This window comes from Mus pahari, chromosome X (genome assembly GCF_900095145.1).
Source record: "Mus pahari chromosome X, PAHARI_EIJ_v1.1, whole genome shotgun sequence".
Lineage (NCBI taxonomy): Eukaryota > Metazoa > Chordata > Mammalia > Rodentia > Muridae > Mus > Mus pahari.
Window position 1 is genome coordinate 117,765,065 of NC_034613.1, and position 18,105 is coordinate 117,783,169.

Here is an 18,105-nt window from a genome sequence, read left to right on the forward strand (position 1 = left end):
TCTCTCTCTCTCTCTCTCTCTCTCTCTCTCTCTCTCTCTCTCACACACACACACACACACACACACACACACACACACATACATACTCACGGCATCACGCGGCTCTCACTTTGTAATAGTTTCTAAAACTTTATTCTCACCAGGAGAAGGTTCTGGAGTAAGTATTGCTGGAGTGAAAAGAACTCGACGCCTCTCCAGAAGGAACGGAATTCTGTACATGCCTATTAATTTTTAAAAGTGTATCATCTCTCTTAGATAATGAAATATAACTTTGGTCGTGGTTATCATGTGCGGGGACTCCTTTTTCAGTGCCCAGTTGAAATTGATTGGTGGGCTACTAAAGCCATCTTCCTACTGTAGCAACACCGTGTATTTCAATGGCATCTGGTTTCTCGCTGATACTGGATCCCACCCAAATTCATTTTTCAAGTTCCCTTTTTAGATTGGCATTTCACTTGCACCCTCTCTTGAATGCAAAGGGCCCCTGGACTCTCCAAAGGAGAAATGAGCAGGCACTGGGCTGGAATGATCACTAAGCATGTGTGTAGTTCAGGGCAGTGGCCTCCTTGCCTTGAGAAAAGCTAAATATTAACCTTGAGGTTATAGGACTATTCAAAGTCATCCTGCCTTAATTAATTTTGTGTATGTTTGGCATTTAAAGATATGTGTTGTTAATGATGGCTGATACTTGCCTCCCTAAAAGCGGGACACTCCCAAAGCCTCCCTTTATATTTTACATTAGAATGGTATGTGGTGAGGGGAGGTGATGGACATGGCTAATATTCTAGCAAACTGTTATCAGTCATTAAAAAGAACATACTTCAATACAAAACTGTTGAATAGCAAGTATTAGAATCACAGTTATTGCAACTTCATAAAATAAGGCCAAAGAATTTTTAAAAATTAAACCTTTTTTCTTCCCAGATACACCTGAAATCACTTCTTTTCCAGGATGTATGGAAGAGATTTCTGGACTATGGAGACTTCAGTTGGATTCCCTTCCACCAGAGCAGGATTTTTCCTATTCAGATTAAGATTGATAAGACTGTAAGGCCAGTGAGTGAGCTTGTCCCTTCCTCAGCCTGCTCTGGGGGAAGGGCGGGGCGTGGTGAAAGCACACGTGGACACACTGAAATCAACTGCTTTCTAAAAAATGACGAAGTTAAGGGATGAAAAAGACCTTATAGAAATGATAGCATGGGGAATTTCAAAACCCCAAGGAATAACAAAGGGAAAAAGTAAAGGTGTGTTTAGCCCAAAGAATGGGACTAAATTCCCTGGATTAGCTGACGTGGCCCTGGCTTTGGGATATTCTGATCTGAGGTGAGGCCATGAGATAAGCACGATCTTTATATTATAGCTCAGTAGAACATTAGTGTTCTCCAGATTGAGGGAGGGCAGCGGTGGTTCTAAAAGAGTAAGATGAGATCGCCTTCTAAAGTTGAGGCATATGGAAAAGACACAAGAACCTTGGGTGCCAATGGTCTTTTCCCTCATTTTTAAATCATCATGAAAGGTTCTGTTTAGGAAAATTCTTACATTTAAGAATTTTATAACAGATTCATTTTTATATACTATCTGAGCAAATCATGGGTAATTCTCCCCTTTCCCAGATTCAAATTCCAAGAAAATAAATATAGCTGGAGAGCAGCATGCTTAGAGATTTAAAGACATGGTTTCTGCAGTCACTGAGGCATAGGGTTTTTGTTTTGTTCTGTTGACATTTAACATATCCTGATGACTTCAAAAGAAAGTAATAGAGAAATTGATAGCTAATTTAGTTTGCCTTTTGATGACAAGGAGAGATGTTCAAGTAAAGAAAATGGCCTAGGCAGTGTCCCTTTTAGTAATTATTCTCAATAGGACACATATGAAGGACAGAATATTATTGGCATATGTCCCTGGTAAGTATAACCATTTGAAAACAGCAGGATAATGAGAAGAGATTCAAACCTTGAACCATCATGTTGATGGTATCTTGGAGACTTGGGTGTGGTCGGCCTAGCAGTAGATTGAGTGCTACCATGAGTCCCTGGGTTCAATTCCCATACTATACAGGCACTTGTCAACATAGACATACATTTTTGCAGATTATAGAAATACAATTAAATGTAGATTTAGAGATTTTAATATTTTGTACTCTTTGTGGTTGTGAAATTTAATCACCAGCAATCAGAAACCCTTGAGAGTGCAAGCTTGTACAAGAGTAAAAATTGGACTTTAAAGAAAGGGGTGGAGATTTAAACCAGAGGTAGAAGGATCATGAGTTTGAAGTTATTGTGAGTTACAAATAGACTGGGCATCAAAGAGCCTCTTTTATAACACACAATAACAAAACAGTGATTAAAAATGTCTGTGCGATTAGATAACATTTTATTATTCTAATTTTTATTAATTCTTATTAATATTTATTAATATATCAGATAAAATTAGATAATATTTTATTCCTAAAACATTACACAGAGAAGAAAATCACAAAGTACACAATTGTAGATGGTATTGTAATGTAATTATAAACCCTTTTGTAATAAGATTTTAGAGACATAAAATAAGAAGGCCAAAACAATTTGCTCTTTGTTTTGAAGACAGGGACTTGTGTAGCCCTGGCCACCTTCCAAACTACTTATATAGCTGACCCTGGCATTGGGCTCCTTATTCTTAAGCCCTTATTTTCTTAGCCCTGGTACTAAAGATATGGGCCACCATTTAACCATACGTGTTAATGACCAGCTGTAACGTTTCCCAATTTTTAAGTGGCTATAAACTTTCTAAAAAAAGAGAATTGCAATGTTGTATGGGTTCATGCATCGTTTTAAAATAGTGTTTTGCCTTGCTTAATCTATACAAGGGGTGTACTTATTATTTATTTATTTATTTATTCTATTAATTCTCTATTAATATTTGATTTATTATATGTGGCCTGCATAACTCAGTCCTCTTTGTCTCCAAAAGAGACTTGTCCATCACTATGATTGTCCCCCAAGCCTTCTATGGCCACATTCCTTGTGGCTTCGGCCTTGGTATGTGACACTGCCGTGTGTACTCCTAATCTATATTAGGGTCAGGATTAGATAGTCTTTGAGAACAGTAGTGGCCGAGGTGATCTGAAATAGTACATGACCCAAACACTATATTTGAATTACATTAAGTTTATATTTAAATATACCTTCCAGTTTTCCCAGTCTTCACTAAGAATGCAAACCCTGAGTTCAGCATTCGGCCATGAGACGCTTCCTACTTTACCAAGTCCCTTAGCGGCTGTGTGGAAGCCATTTTGCCTTCAAGTGCCCAAGCTTTGAAATATCCAGCACACCATGCATTACAAGTAGAAGAGGGCCTCAGCTTGACATTGTAATTTAATTTATTTTTTTTCTGAGCCACGTTCCCTGTCTCTAGGCCAGTGTTTTGGTTTTTTTTTTTTTTCCATAGGTTTGTGCAGAGACAACAGGGTACACAAATTGAGAATCACCTGGGTATTTTAAAAGAATCGTCTAAGGACATTCTGATTTTATAATTTCATATTAGCCCTAAAGATTAATTTTAAACAGGATTCCCTAATGGAGGGAAATATCACTGCATGGATTATGAACTAGTGAAATAAAAGGACTTTTCCGTTCTAGCTCCAGTTCTATTGTAAAGCTCATTCTTCCACTCTAGAACTTATCCCATTAGAGCCAACAGTTTAGAGATTCTACCCATTAGTTCTTTTTTATAAAATTACAATTCATAAGATTAAAAATAGGGAAAGAGAATCCTGTGCCATCTCCCTCTGTGCACTTAGAGTGTTTAGTCCCTCCTTTGTTGTGTAACCAAGGGAACACCTTCCTCACGTTTAAGTAAATTTAAGCACACTTGGAACTTCTCGCTACCTTTGACCACGTGGTACTTTTCTTCCTCCTTTCCCTAGGCGCATCTTCCTTAACCAGCAGATACTGCCTCCTAGTGGTTCTTTTGCTTCCTATTTCCATACCCTTAAGGAAATCAGCGGGGGGGGGGGGGGGGCTCACTATTGCCTTCTCCTTAGTCAGAAGGAAAAATAAATTAAAAAATAAAAACTCTTAAATTCCAGATTGCAAGGGCAACTCAATTAGGGTTTCCATTTAAAGAGAATTTGAATAAATAGAACTACTTGACAAATATTTTTAAAAATTTCTTAATGAGTTCTGACTCAGAAATAAGTTTATTTGGCTTTTTTCCTCCTCCATTTTGAGAGAAGATCTAGCGATTGGGTTTCTTATATTACAATATAGAATAAATGTGTGCTGAATAAAAATAAGAAATGAGTTATAAAAGCTGTGTATTAATTTAATAGATCAACAGTTTTTCCTTTTATCTTAATTTAGTTGTAAAATATATTACAAAATGATAAGGATTAACAACAACATCAATACTAAGTTCAATATACTTTTAAAACGTGAAATGTAAAAATGTTGTATTTTATTTAAAGTGAGCATTAAGGTCATTAAGATGGTTTTTGAATAGAAAATAACAAGATTTCTAACAACATTAATGAAACTAAAATAAAGGCTCTGTGATTTCCACCGTCCTTTTCCTCACTTAAAATCTGACTATAAGATATGCTCATTATTGATGGACAGAAATAGGATGAAGCAAATTTCTGATATATATATATATATATTTTAGGTTTCAGAGATTCAGGCTGCATAAACAATATGAGAGTTCCCTAACATATTGTATCTTTATCAAGTTAAACACCAACTTATAAAAATAATGGCTTACCAATAACAGTTAGTTAACTTATTTAATTCTTTTAAGAAGTAAGCAGACTTTGCAAGATGGCTTGGCAGGTAAACATGCTTGCTGACAAATCTCAAGATTCCGGATTCCTGCCTTGACAATTGTTTTGTCAATCCTGTGGAAACATCTGGATTTTAGGATGAGAGAATCTAAATATTAGAGCTCAGAAATCACTGAGCATAATGCCTTCATTTCACACATGTGATACTAGAATCCTAGAGTATAAATGAGTTACCTAGAGTTGTATAGTTAGTTAATAGTTCTGGTGTGAAGAGTCAAGACAATATTGATTTACCTGTGCCATGAAAAGACACTCAATTGATACAAATGTGAATGTAAGAAGGAATACCCACACTATCTTCAGGTTTTACAGTATAATTACATTTCTTAGTGTTCTTTTTTGTGTGTGAAGGACTCTACTTAATCTAAAAACATTGTTACCTATTCTTTTGGGAAACAATGGATTCATCACATTTATGGGGTACCTTTTGTAAATTCTAAAGGAACAATGAAGATTGGAATTTTTTCAAGAAAACTGATAATTTTGTTCTAATTTTTGTAGGATCCAACTGGAATATTCTCACTAGATAAAGCCATTGGTCTTGGTACTTATGGAAGAATCTTCTTGGTAAGTGGAGCTAGGTTACTTATTCATGCTTGATTTTATAATAACAACAGTAATTGTGAGTCAAATCCCAACAATGCAAATAAAATACTCTTAAGTGCAGTGCATCAATCAGAGAGGTGAATAATGTTAAAATATATAATTGGCATTTACATTTTTTCTTTATTAATGTGAAAGAAAAACATTATAAAATCTGTTGAACCAGTGAACATAACATATAAAATACATAGCAAAAATTAAAGTTTTCAGTTGAAAGGAGAAAATTAGGATGTACCAAAATAATATTATTTATTTTATAATACATATCAATGTTTTAGTTGTCCATATTGAACTTTAAGTTTTACTATTGATAATCAAAGTTCATAATTTTCCATTTTAGTGCACATATCTAAATGTATAAAGCTTGCTGAAGAAGTTTCCAAGAAATGATATATTTATTTAATGATTATATATTATACATTAAGGATGTCCCAAGAACTGTGATAATCTCTTGGGATGAGCTAAAGATTAAACAAAATAAAGTTCCCACTTTTCTGGGGGTTATAATATTGAAACTTTACATTAAATGTCTATACATACGTATAGGAACTTGTTTGAAACATCCACATATGCAAGTAATCACACACCCATATAATTTTGTCACATATTAACTCTTAAAAAAGTCATAGCATTGTAGATGAATAAAATGTGGAAGTTTATTTAGATGAGAGGATCATTGTTGGTCTAGTTCCTGGAAATTTAAAAACTGATATCAAGGGTATAAATATGATGTGTTGTGGAGGATATTGATACATTTTAGGCTTCTGACATACTAAGGGCTGGCATGTATTTACTCAAGTCTGCTTCTTGTAAAATATGATAAACATATGTTTCCTCTATCTTGTAATATAAAATAAAAGGTCTATACAAGGAAGTACTTCTTATTCCAAGACCTTTTCCTTAAAACCAATATCACTGTCTCTAGGCTAATCGTTACTGCCAACAGGTTACAGGCATGTTTATACTGAAAGTATAGCAATGCACTGATATAGGCCTAAAGGAAAAATCTTTGTTATTCAGACAAGGGTACCCTCTATCAGGACTTGTCTGGAGCAACATCTTCCCAGTAGAGCTTCTTCTCTAATGTATCTGCCAGCATTGGTGTAAAATATGCTTTTAAAATTTCATACCAAAGCACAGTCCACATAGCAGCAATAGCAAAGGAGCCATGCCCTAGGTGTAGAAAGAAACTACAAGGAGAGAGAGAGAGAGAGAGAGAGAGAGAGAGATTGATTGGAAAGAGAGAGACCATAAAAAAAAGGACAAACATTTCCTGTCCTTCAAATACACATTCCTTCTTACACATAAGCAGAATTGATTGTCTACAAACTAACAACGGCACAGAGCCGATTATATTGCTTATGCTGTGTTTTATTTCTTATCTGTTAAAATTCTCAGTTTTGCCTCTCTATCTGATGATAAAGCACCTTTTATATGGGTAGGAAAATACCCTTTTATAAGAGACACATTTAGAATATGGGTATAGTCTATAAATATTTCAATTCCTGTGTTGGTGTGTATAAATATATATGTAAGTATAATTCTTCTGACTAAGAAGTATAAAGCCTTCTCCATCACCAAGTTTTGGAAATAAGGTAAGAATTAAATAAACATCACAAGGGTGATCTCCTCATCACCAGAAGAACAAACAAGGAAAAAGGTATGTTATGCATGGAAATTTATTTTTTTTAAAAAACTCTGGTTCTTGTATTTAATAAATTTCACTCACAGTAAAGATTTAAATATATATTTTATGTTAATGTAAGTCAGTGAATGCCTTTACACTTATTACACTTGGGTGGTATACTGGATTATTTTCAATTTTGCTTTTACATATCCTGCAGTTGTATTTTAAGTTTATTTATATTGAATATGCTCATTGTTTCCGTATTCACCTTTGGAGGGTTGCATTGTCAACTCCCTCAGACCAAATAAAATAAATGCTTTTTATATCAACTTTTGTTTTAGCCCTTTCTAGAATTTTCTTTATAAAGATCTAATTTTATATCTGATAAGAAGAGCCTAAGCCTGAAGACCCTTATGTTTCTTGTAATTTGAGGCTTCTACTAATGAAATACATGACTTCTCCATTACCTCTGAAAGATATTTACAGGCATAGGAGCTGGATTGATATTTTCTGGGTTTTCTCTCTCAGCAATATAAACATGTCACTCCATTCCCCTTGGTTTCCATAGTTTCTGAAGTTGAGTGTGTGTGTGTGTGTGTGTGTGTGTGTGTGTGTGTGTGTGTGTGTGTTTCAGAGACACCCCCCTCCCAGTAGTATTACTTCTTACTAAGTTCTTGTTAACACCGTACTCACCATACTGAGGGTAGGGGGAAGTTCTCTATTTTTCTCTGTCAACTTCACTCTTAGCAAACCCTCTCTCTCCGCCTCTGACATACTCCACCATATTCCACATTGTTTGCCTTCCAAACTAGTTTTGACTTCTCTCCAGAGAGGACTATAATTCTTACCTTTTTTATATGTGTACTCAGGAATGAATAGGGTTATCTGCCTTTCATCTGAATAGGGGATTTATTCCTTAGGTAGAAAGGAATTGGTGTACTTTCTAGTGCTCCTCAGTGTGTTGGTGTCTTGTCATAAACTCTGTGCCATGAATACATGGAGAGATGCCTGTATGCCTGCTTCCCAAGACTTGCATTGTCATCTAAATTCACTCCTGACTTGTCATAAATCACCTAGAATGCATGATTTCTTCATGTGTGCTCATATGTATATCTATTTCCACTGTGGCCATATGTGAGCCCATGCTCAGGACTGATTTAGGCTTGCAGGTGGTACCTTTCTTCATCCTTAAGGTTCATTGGTTGTTCAACTTCCAAGAATTTTATATGAATCGATTCAGATCCAGAGATAGAAAATGCTTTTCACTGTCAGAGTTTTCTAAGGAAAAACTTGTTGCAGTATATTGATGATTAAAGCTCTATGTACAACCTAAAGATTTCTCTCTGTTATTCATGACACATTTTATTATACCTCAAATTAACATCCTTTTGCAAAAAGTATATTAATACTACCCCCATAGAAAACAATATAGATTAAATTGTAATTAATTTTAAACTGGGTATACTTTTTATGCTAATAATTCTACCTTTAGAAGTTTATGATAAGTACTCCAGATTAGAAGCATAGAGACACTCCTTGTGGTGTAGAATTAGCATATTTTTGGTGAGGACATAGCTCCTTTGAACCAGACAGACCTAATTTGCTACTTAGAGCTATGACCTTGAATCACTTATTTTACCTCTGACTATATATTTTTTGTTGTTTATAAGATAGACTCTGTAAGTTTTGAAGAAACTTTATAGAAACAGTATTTATAGAATGTTTGACATATAGTAGGTTTCCTTTAAGACATCTATTACTGCCATTATTTTTAGTATTATTTTCACAAAAAAATGAACTAATACTGGAATTGATTTTTTTTAAAAAAGGGAGTTACTTTATACTTGTTATTTCACTATTTTGTAAAGCAGTATTTAATAAAAGGTCAGAGATATACTCAGTGTGCTAAATAACATAGTATTGCTCTTACAACATCATTATAGTTATGCCTAAATATGCAGATGAGAAATGTTGAATTAAATTCTTAGATTAGTAAGATACTGGGTAATTTTCTAGTCAATATTTTTTGTTAGATTGTCATTCCAGTCTGCGATGTTACAAAAACATGTCTGTGTCTTACATAGACATGTACATCTATTTTCTATTATATATTAGACATTGCAGAACTAACCTATACAACAAAATGGAGATAGGATACCATTGGAAGTTAATGTGAGAATGACTCACAGAGCCCTTTGTTTTTTCAGTGCTGCCAACCACATCCCCTGCTGTTGTTTGTTTTGGTTCAAGTCTCTCTGATGTCTCTCTGATGGTTCCAAGTTCTTCTTCTCTAGCAGGTTTCCAGCTGTCTGCTGAGGTCTGTGCACATTGTACTAAAGCCTGAGTCTTACGCTACCTTCTAAGTCTTTTCCCTTCCTTCTTCCAATTAGACACCTATCTTCCCACCCTATCCCCCTCCCTGCCACTACAAACTTGACTTGAAACTGTGGGCTTCCTTTTCCTTCCTTGTTCGTGGAGAAGTACTGCTTTTCCATTTTCCCCCAAGTAGGGTTAGAAATAGTAGATTCCACTTTACCTTTAATTACTAGGCTCATAGCTTGTGATTAGTAATTTCAATTCGAAAAATATTTAACATTGGACCAAGAAATGACATAGGTGCAAAAAAAGAAAATGGGTTATATATAGGCTAGTAAGATAGCTTAGTGGTTACAGGATCTTGTAACACAAGCCTGATGGTCTGAGTTCAATCAGCAGAGCCCTTATGAAGGTAGGAGAGAATCCAATCTACTAAGGTATTCTCCTATGTACACCATAGTACATGAATGACTTCCATCCCCCCAAGAGAGGGGAGCATAATAACAGCAAATCAGTGTTTCAGAAAAGAGATTGCAGCTCATTCTACAACAATTCAAGCTAAAACTCAAATTTCTCAAGGAGAGATATACACAGAAGAACTGCAGTAATTTCATGAAATATGAAGTGACAAAGTCTCTTTAGAGAAGAAGGGTAGAAACTGGCAACCTGACCCTCTTAACTTACACTAAGCATGGCTTTTAAGTTTTATGAGTATATTTGTTCAACAATAACATCAATATACTAGACAAGAGAATTGCCAAAGTTTCTTGTGACTTTGAGATACAGCACTTCACTGAATACCTGACACCATATATGATGGAAGCAAGTCCTACTCTCAGAATACTAATGACAATAATCCTGTAGTTCCAGGACCTTCTTGCATACTAGGTGATTGCTAGCTAGTAGCAACTACTTGGAACATTTCTATGTTTTAGTTCACACACAAAAAATGTATTCTTTAGCATGTTTTTCTGTTTTCTCCTCGATTTTACCCCCCTGAAATAGGCTTGAAAATTAGTTGAGTTATTATTATAATATCCATTTCAAAGGTAAAAGTTGGTACCACAGATGCTAAAAATGCAAAAATGCATTAGTATGTGGCACAACTGGACTAAATATGGTACTAGTAAAAGTGAAGCAGGCAACAGGACTTTCTGAATGAACAGAATGACCACAATCTTCATGAGCACTCAACTGAACTGCTAACATGATGAAGTCAGTAAAAGGAACTAGATGAGACAAGGCAGCCATTTCAAGCAAAGTCAAACTCATCTGAATTACCCTACAAATGTATGGCAATATGGAGATAGTTCTGAAACTGAAAACTGCCTTGGTTGTTGATCCTTGGGAGACCTAAGTAGAAAAATCTGCCCATTGGTAATCAGAAGGTTAAGCAAATCCCTGACCTGTTTTCACTCTGGAAGTGCTACAGTAATTGAGGAAAACTTGTTTTAAAAAGCTGCCTAATGTATGGCTCTTACATTTTATTTTTTTACACACTGCTGTGCACACTGCTCCTATTTGCCAACCTTACCAGACAGGTGAGATTTAGGTTTATTAGTTGCATTTTCTGCATTTTAATTTGGAGCAAGGAATGGGAAAAGACAGGAAGGAAAGAAATGTCTTCAAAGTTGATGACATACAATTTATGATATTTAAAATTAATTTCCAAAAATATGGTGCTGACATTTGAGTTGCCTAGCCACTAGGTCTATTGGATGGGAGAGCGAATATTTTTCCTTTTAGGCTGAAATTATACTGTTTATTTGCCTAGCAAATGTCTAGCACTGTGAATGCTTTCTTTTTAGGTAGGAAAGTTTCCTCACATCCTTGCCATTTTGCAAATATAGCTCAATTAAGTCAGCCAACAAATATGACTTGAGTGCCCACAGAGAACACAACACTGGGTATTTTATCATACATTTCAAGCCTCTGAAGCAGTAGTTGAAGCTGAAGATTAATTGAAGCCATAGGCATACCAAGCTATTGTGCCTTCCTAATACAACAGCCCAATTCCAGAGCCTGCCCATGACTCCACCTCCTTCCTGTGCCATGGTTCCTTTTGGATAATATGCCTCTGGTGTAAGGATTAGTCTTTCTCAAGTAACACAAGACTGCCCTAGCACAAGAAATGTTAAAAGTGTCTATTATCTAAAAGCATTATTTTGAACGTTTAATGATAGAAATTCCCCAAAGTTATTGAATACATACTGTCTATCATATTCTGTGTTGAGTGGAATATGGAAAGATAATCAAAACCTACTGGGAGGCAATTTTTCTTGTCTTACTTAATTGAGACCAACATTAGAGGAAGGAATGATGCTAAGAGGAAGGAAGAAAAGGGGATGAATAAGAGTGGGCAAGAGGGTAGAAAATAGGAGTGGTATTTATTTAATTTATTTATTTATTTATTTATTTATTTTACTGGCTATAGAAATTATAACGAATCAATGAGATTCTAAGAAGAGTTTTATTATCACTAAGAGAACAGAGGTAGAATATTTGTAGTGAGGATGGTGAAAGGAACCAGTATAGGCTAAATAAATTGAGACCCAGGCCACACTAATGGAAAGTACTGAGTATTAAAGGCCTTGGAGAAAATGATTTGTTTCTATCTTGGCAATGGTACCTCTCAAACTGCAAATGGACGCAGGCCTCTGAATTTTAGGGTTGCATGTATTCTCTGGTTTGTCAAAGCCTATGTATCTCAATTAATATTGAAGAATGAAGAAGTCATTAATATTATAGTTAGAGAAGAACAAGTCATGTGTGAATTTTTCTTATAAGATCATTAGTGTAGTCAATATAATATGTGGATATGCAAGCCTTAAGCACATGTATAAAACCACACTCATATTCACAGAGCAAATTCAGTTTAAGGTGTTTAAGTTTCAAGAGTTTCTGCTTTGTTTTAGCCTTTAGTAGTTTACCACTAGGTCACCATTACATGTCATTAGATACTTCAAAAAATGGCCCTTGCTTATTGAAACATGGAATTAGATGTAAGAATGAGCCCTAATTTGTTTTAGAGCTTCTTAACATTCTATCAAACTTGTATACTAGTCTCTAAGTTACTATTGCTAGTGGAGCCAAATGTGTTAAGAAGTTAACTGTGACTCTCTGAACATTATTCTAAACAGAAAATTGGAAGTTCTTAGAAATAGATTTTACACAGCAAATACAATGGTAAAAACTTACAAAGAATCCTATTAGCAAAATCAAATAAAAATATAAAAAGCAAACAATATACAAACAGGTCTTTATGCTAAAGTTTTTTATTTTTCTCAGCTTATCTACACAATGTTATAATAAATTGCCCCTCTACAAAAGCATGGGGAAAGGAAAGGGAAATTAGATGTGAATTTTATGTTATTAAATAGGAGAAATAATGGCACCATGGTGTCTTATGGGTCATTTTTATTATAAGATAAGAAAGTATCTTTAAGTTTGTCTTTTTAGGCACAGTCCCCTCATGACGAGAAAAAGGAGGCTAGATTGTTTGGAGTCCCCTGAGGTGAGAAAAAAGATTGATTATATTCTAAGCACTGCCAGCAACATTTTGTATAAATCATTAACTTTGAAGTGCAAGAAAGAAAGAAAGAAAGAAAGAAAGAAAGAAAGAAAGAAAGAAAGAAAGAAAGAAAGAAAGAAAGAAAGAAAAGGGGCAGGAGGGAGGGAGGGAAGGAGGAAGAGATAGCAAGAGCACATTATAATGATCAAAATGTACAGGTCTATGGGTCCTTGGAGAACAGCTTTTCTTGACTTTGAGAAAAATACTATAAGTTTTGATTTAAACATCCACATTTAGAGACTGTGACCTCAAGGTCTAAACATTTCCTTAGTTCTTACATTGTCACTAGCTCTTACTTGTCATTATTACCTTAACATCTCATAAGAGCACTGTGATGTACCTTACCTATCCACACTCGACAGATGTGAGCATGGAAAGATGATGAACAAACTGACAAAAGTAGTAAATTAGACATTTCAGAGGAAACCCCACAATTCCCCAGTCCCTACTATGTTATATTCATCTTAGCATATCCAGACCAGAAAAAAAGCAGTCTATTAGATATCAAGCAAACATAAGTATTTGTTTCACTAAGTGCAAAAATAACCTTATTTACAAAACAAAACAAAACAAAACAAAACAAAACAAACTAACCTCAGGTCATGATGAAGATCATTAGCAATGTGTCCCTGGAACACCCCGTTTTCTTCCTGATGAGCCCTAAGGCATCATTTCAGAACTGGATGGGCACAAACAGGCTTTAAAAGATGCTCAGGGTCATAACTGCACTCCTCCTCGGACTCCTAGAAAGCACTCCCTATTGTCTTCTGCCCAAGGTTCTACTTATGAGTCCAGGGACATTTTCTTCAGTTACTGTTCCTACTGGTCACCCCCAGAGAAAAAGAAAGCACTAAAGAATCATGTAGAGTAAGGCCTGTGTATAACTGATTTATTTTATTTTTTTTCTTTCTTTTTTTAAAGATTTATTTATTATGTATATAGCATTCTGCTGCATGTATATATGCCTTCAGACCAGAAGAGGGCACCAGATCTCATTATAGACGGTTATGAGCCACCATGTAGTTGCTGGGAATTGACCTCAGGACATCTGGAAGAGAAGATATAGTGCTCTTAACCTCTGAGCCATCTCTCCAGCCCAATGATTGATTTCTTTTTTTTTTCTTTTTAAATGTTTTCAATTTTTTAAAAGATGTATGTATGTATGTATGTATGTATTTAATATATGTGGGTACACTGTCTTCAGACATGTCAGTAGAGGGCATCAGATCCTAATACAGATAGTTGTGAGCCACTATATGGTTGCTGGTAATTGAACTCGAGACCTCTGGAAAAGCAAAGTGCTCTTAACCTCAGAGCTACATATCCAGTCCAATAACCGATTCTTTTTAAATGCTTTCAATTTTTAAAAAAGATTTATTTATTTATTTTCTATATGTGAGTATATTGTCACTCTCTTCAGACAAACCAGTAGAGGGCATCAGATCCCATTACAGATGGTGGTAAGCCACCATGTGGTGGTTGGGAATTGAACTCAGTACCTCTGTATTTATAATAGATACGATTCTAGTACTATGTATAAAGATTAGAATGCACAAAACTTAAGAACCCCCTTTCTCTGCTTCTCCCAGAAAAGACAGAGGGAAAAAAAAAAACAAATCAGAACATAGCTTGGAAGGTTAGACAGGGGCAAAGGATGAAACCCATGGAAGTAGACAGTAAGAGTCTGGCATTGCACATGTGGGGGTGAGGACCAGGTGCATTGTTTTAAAATGTCCTTACATTGTTCCCATCAGAGGGGATGCAGGTTTTAACAGAACTTACCGCTTGAGGTTTCCCTAGTGGTTAACCTCTACAAGAGTTTTGTAATCATCCAAATTCTTCCTACCTTGACACAAAATAGTAATTGTGATGACAGTGAAAAAGAGCCAGAAGGTTTGGAGTGGATGTCTAAAGTCTTTAAAACTGCTATACAAGTTCTATTGAAAGCCTAATAAAGTGCATTGCTTATGGCTGGCATAGAAAGTCATCAGGGATAAATAAACCAGGAAAGGTTTCCTGTCTCCGTTTTCAATTGTCCACATTTATGTTTCCATTTATCTTAAATATTATCATTTAACAAATAGATAATTAAAAAAACCACTGTGCATCCAGAAAGTCTATTTTCATCAGTTTTGTACTCTCTTTGGAACAAGCATGGTACCTTATATGCATGGTGTTTAGCACATTTTCGATTGGAGCTAAATGGACGTGTGTAGAAGTGACCTCCTCTGAAATGCCACTTTATTGGTAGCTCTCTGCAGATTTACCTTGATGGAGAAGCCTGAGACCTTACAAAGGCATCCCTAGAGACAGCTTAGATTTTCCAAATTATACCAGCTAAGTAACTTTCTATTCTGACTTTTATTTCAAAAGATGGTACTGTGTAGAGATAAATATTTCCAAAGGATGGAAATATTAGCACTGCTTTTTATTACTCTCTCCTGAATGAGTCATTTAGGACACTTGAAAGAGTATATTTTTTTCTCAGGGTACTGTAGTTTGCTGTAGTGTTGTTGGCATGGCCGAATAAGATGGTTTCAAGAGCACTTCATACCTTCAGGAAGATGTCTAGAACATGTACAGATATTTCCTGACTTGGAAAATTGGCAGCCATTAGAAAGAAAAACACATATAAATAAGAACATACTAGTTCTTGCTTCCCTTCACCTTCTACCCATGCTCGCCAGTTTCTGAACTATTCTAAATTTTATTATGCTTTAAAAGAAATTTAATGGCTCAAAATAGTAAACTTTAAAAGATTTAGTAGGATAAATTTTTTTAGCAGCTCTTCTTCTCCTCCCTCTGTACCAGCTCTGTTTCTGTCTCTGTCCTTCATTCTCCCTTTCCTTCCTTTCCTCCTTCCCTCCCCCTCTCCTCCCTCCCCGCTCTGTGTATTTATATATGCTTGATTTATGACCCTTTAATACTTTTTAAACATATCATACTTGGCATTAGGTAAATATATTCAGTCCTCAGTTGCTCTGAGGCCGGAAAAAGTCAGTGTGAACAAAAAGGTGTGAACTAGTTGAAGCATGAAATAGAGTAGTGATATCTGTAGAGTGTGGAGTCTGTATTTATTCCACCCAGTGCATTGTGGGAACAAGTTTGACTGATGTCTTTAACAAAACACTACTACCCCTGAAAATACACAGATATAGAATAAATTTTATGACTGTTTTTGAAGGAAATTATTAAAAATGTTTGTGGGCACCTGGTATATATAGCCTTACTAAAATGGAACTTGGATATTTTCTATTGCACTCAAATCCAAATGCCTAGACTTAAGAGAAAGAAATTACAGAAGAATAACTCACTGTCAGCTTCTGCCTTAAGGCTCTTTAGATGGAATATGAGGCCAGAACTATCCAGATAAACCTAAACCTTCCCCAAGTCCCTCAATGACATGTGTGGGTATGGGAGTTGATAGGAATATGTTGAAATATGGTCAATAAATCTATGCAAGATAATGTTTATAAAACAAGACCAAAATAATTATATCTATAATTCTGTTAGAGCAGATATAAGACATCAGGGATAAATAAACAAGGAACTATAAAATAGGACAATATGTATTTTGTTAACTTCTTAATTTTTGAGATTATAATTACAATAATTCTCCCTTCCCGTTTGTCCTTCACATACTCCCATACATCCCTCCTGCCCTCTTTAAAATTTGTGGCCTCCCTTGCCTTTGATTGTTGTTGCATGAATATATGTATATATACGCATGCACTTGTATACTTCTTAAGATAACCTGCTCAGTCTGGATAATGTCATTTGATTACAGCATTTCAGCTTTAAAAGGCAAAAGACCTACTCTTCTACACCATGCACAGCATGTGTGTGTGTGTGTGTGTGTGTGTGTGTGTGTGTGTGTGTGTGTGTGTGAGAGAGAGAGAGAGAGAGAGAGAGAGAGAGAGAGAGAGAGAGAGAGAGAAAGCAATGTTCAACTCTGTAAATACTAGTTTCTTGGGAATTCTGTTGGTGTTTTTTATTATTTTTTTCTAGACTGCTACACACTTGATAGATGCATGAGATATAGCAATGAAGACTTATTCCCTGAGCATGTGTCTGTAGGTTTATAGGACTGGCCTTCTGTTTGCATTAAAATAACCAGAATGAGAGGTAAACTAAACAACTTTCCCAATTCCTAACTGAGTCTCCTGTTGAAAAGTATTCACAAGGGCCAGGGCTAGATAACAGTTAGCACTTTTAAGTGTTCTCTGCAGAAGCATTATGCCAAAACTGATTTACTGCTTAATTGTGTATTTTCTGTTTTTCTTTATTTAAATATTTTATTTTAAGGTACTGTTGATCAAGTAGGGAGTAAAAAAGATGAACAAACAAACAAGCAAACAAAGGCTTGTGTGTTAAAAGGACAGAAATAGAAAGATATAAGGCCTTTAGAAGTAGAGTTGCCAATTTGGCTCCCAAATGCAGAATATTCACTTAAATTTTAATCCCATTGAACAGAGAATAATTTTGAGCACAAGTATTCCCCAAAGGTGTATATGTATACTACAAGCACAGCTGTCATCTGAAATTAGAATTTAGCTGGGCAAGTCCTGCATTTTACCTGCCAGCTTTACTAGAACCAGCTTTACCTAGTCACAAATGTATTATCTGGTAGCCTTATATTAAGAAATAAGAGGGGCCTTGTCTTACCATCTGCTCTGATATGGTAAGGAATGCTGAATCAGCTTAACTAAAACTGCTGCCACAGGGTGGAGAGGGTTGGTCTTTTAGTCCTAAAGCAGCTGCTACTCCTCCTTGCATATAGCAAATGTTGTCCTGTGCTTCTTTTGGAGCTTTATGGCAAAGTTTCTTTGTTGGCAGCTGTCAGGGTTCACTAGGTCCAGGTGAGTAATTCCTTCCTCTGAACGGATGAGGCTAGCAAAGGAGAATGTTTGCCTGCTCATTCTACTAGAGTGAAAAAGACAATCAAGTCACTCTAAACTACTCTGTGGCTTTCTTTTTTTTCTTTCTGTACAAGTAGAGGGCTCTAGAGTGTTGAACTCATTGGTCCTTGTCCAGCTTAACTGCACCTGATGGATATGAGTCCAATCACTTAGTGTGATTGTACCAACTATAAATCAATAATGTTGATTGTTTTCTCCTGCTGGAAGATCATATATTCTATGACAGAGATGAGGCAGACCAGTCCCAGAA

At 35.6% G+C, this 18,105-nt stretch overlaps 1 protein-coding gene across 2 annotated transcripts in view; it reads left to right on the forward strand.

The window, feature by feature from the left end:
• Nrk (Nik related kinase) overlaps positions 1–18,105 on the forward strand; it is a 98,561-nt gene that overhangs the window by 686 nt on the left and 79,770 nt on the right. For both annotated transcript variants that reach the window (XM_029534327.1, XM_021187591.2), the window contains exon 2: positions 5,321–5,386. In XM_029534327.1, coding sequence (XP_029390187.1) covers positions 5,321–5,386 — 66 coding nt within the window. The remainder of the gene's footprint in view (positions 1–5,320; positions 5,387–18,105) is intronic.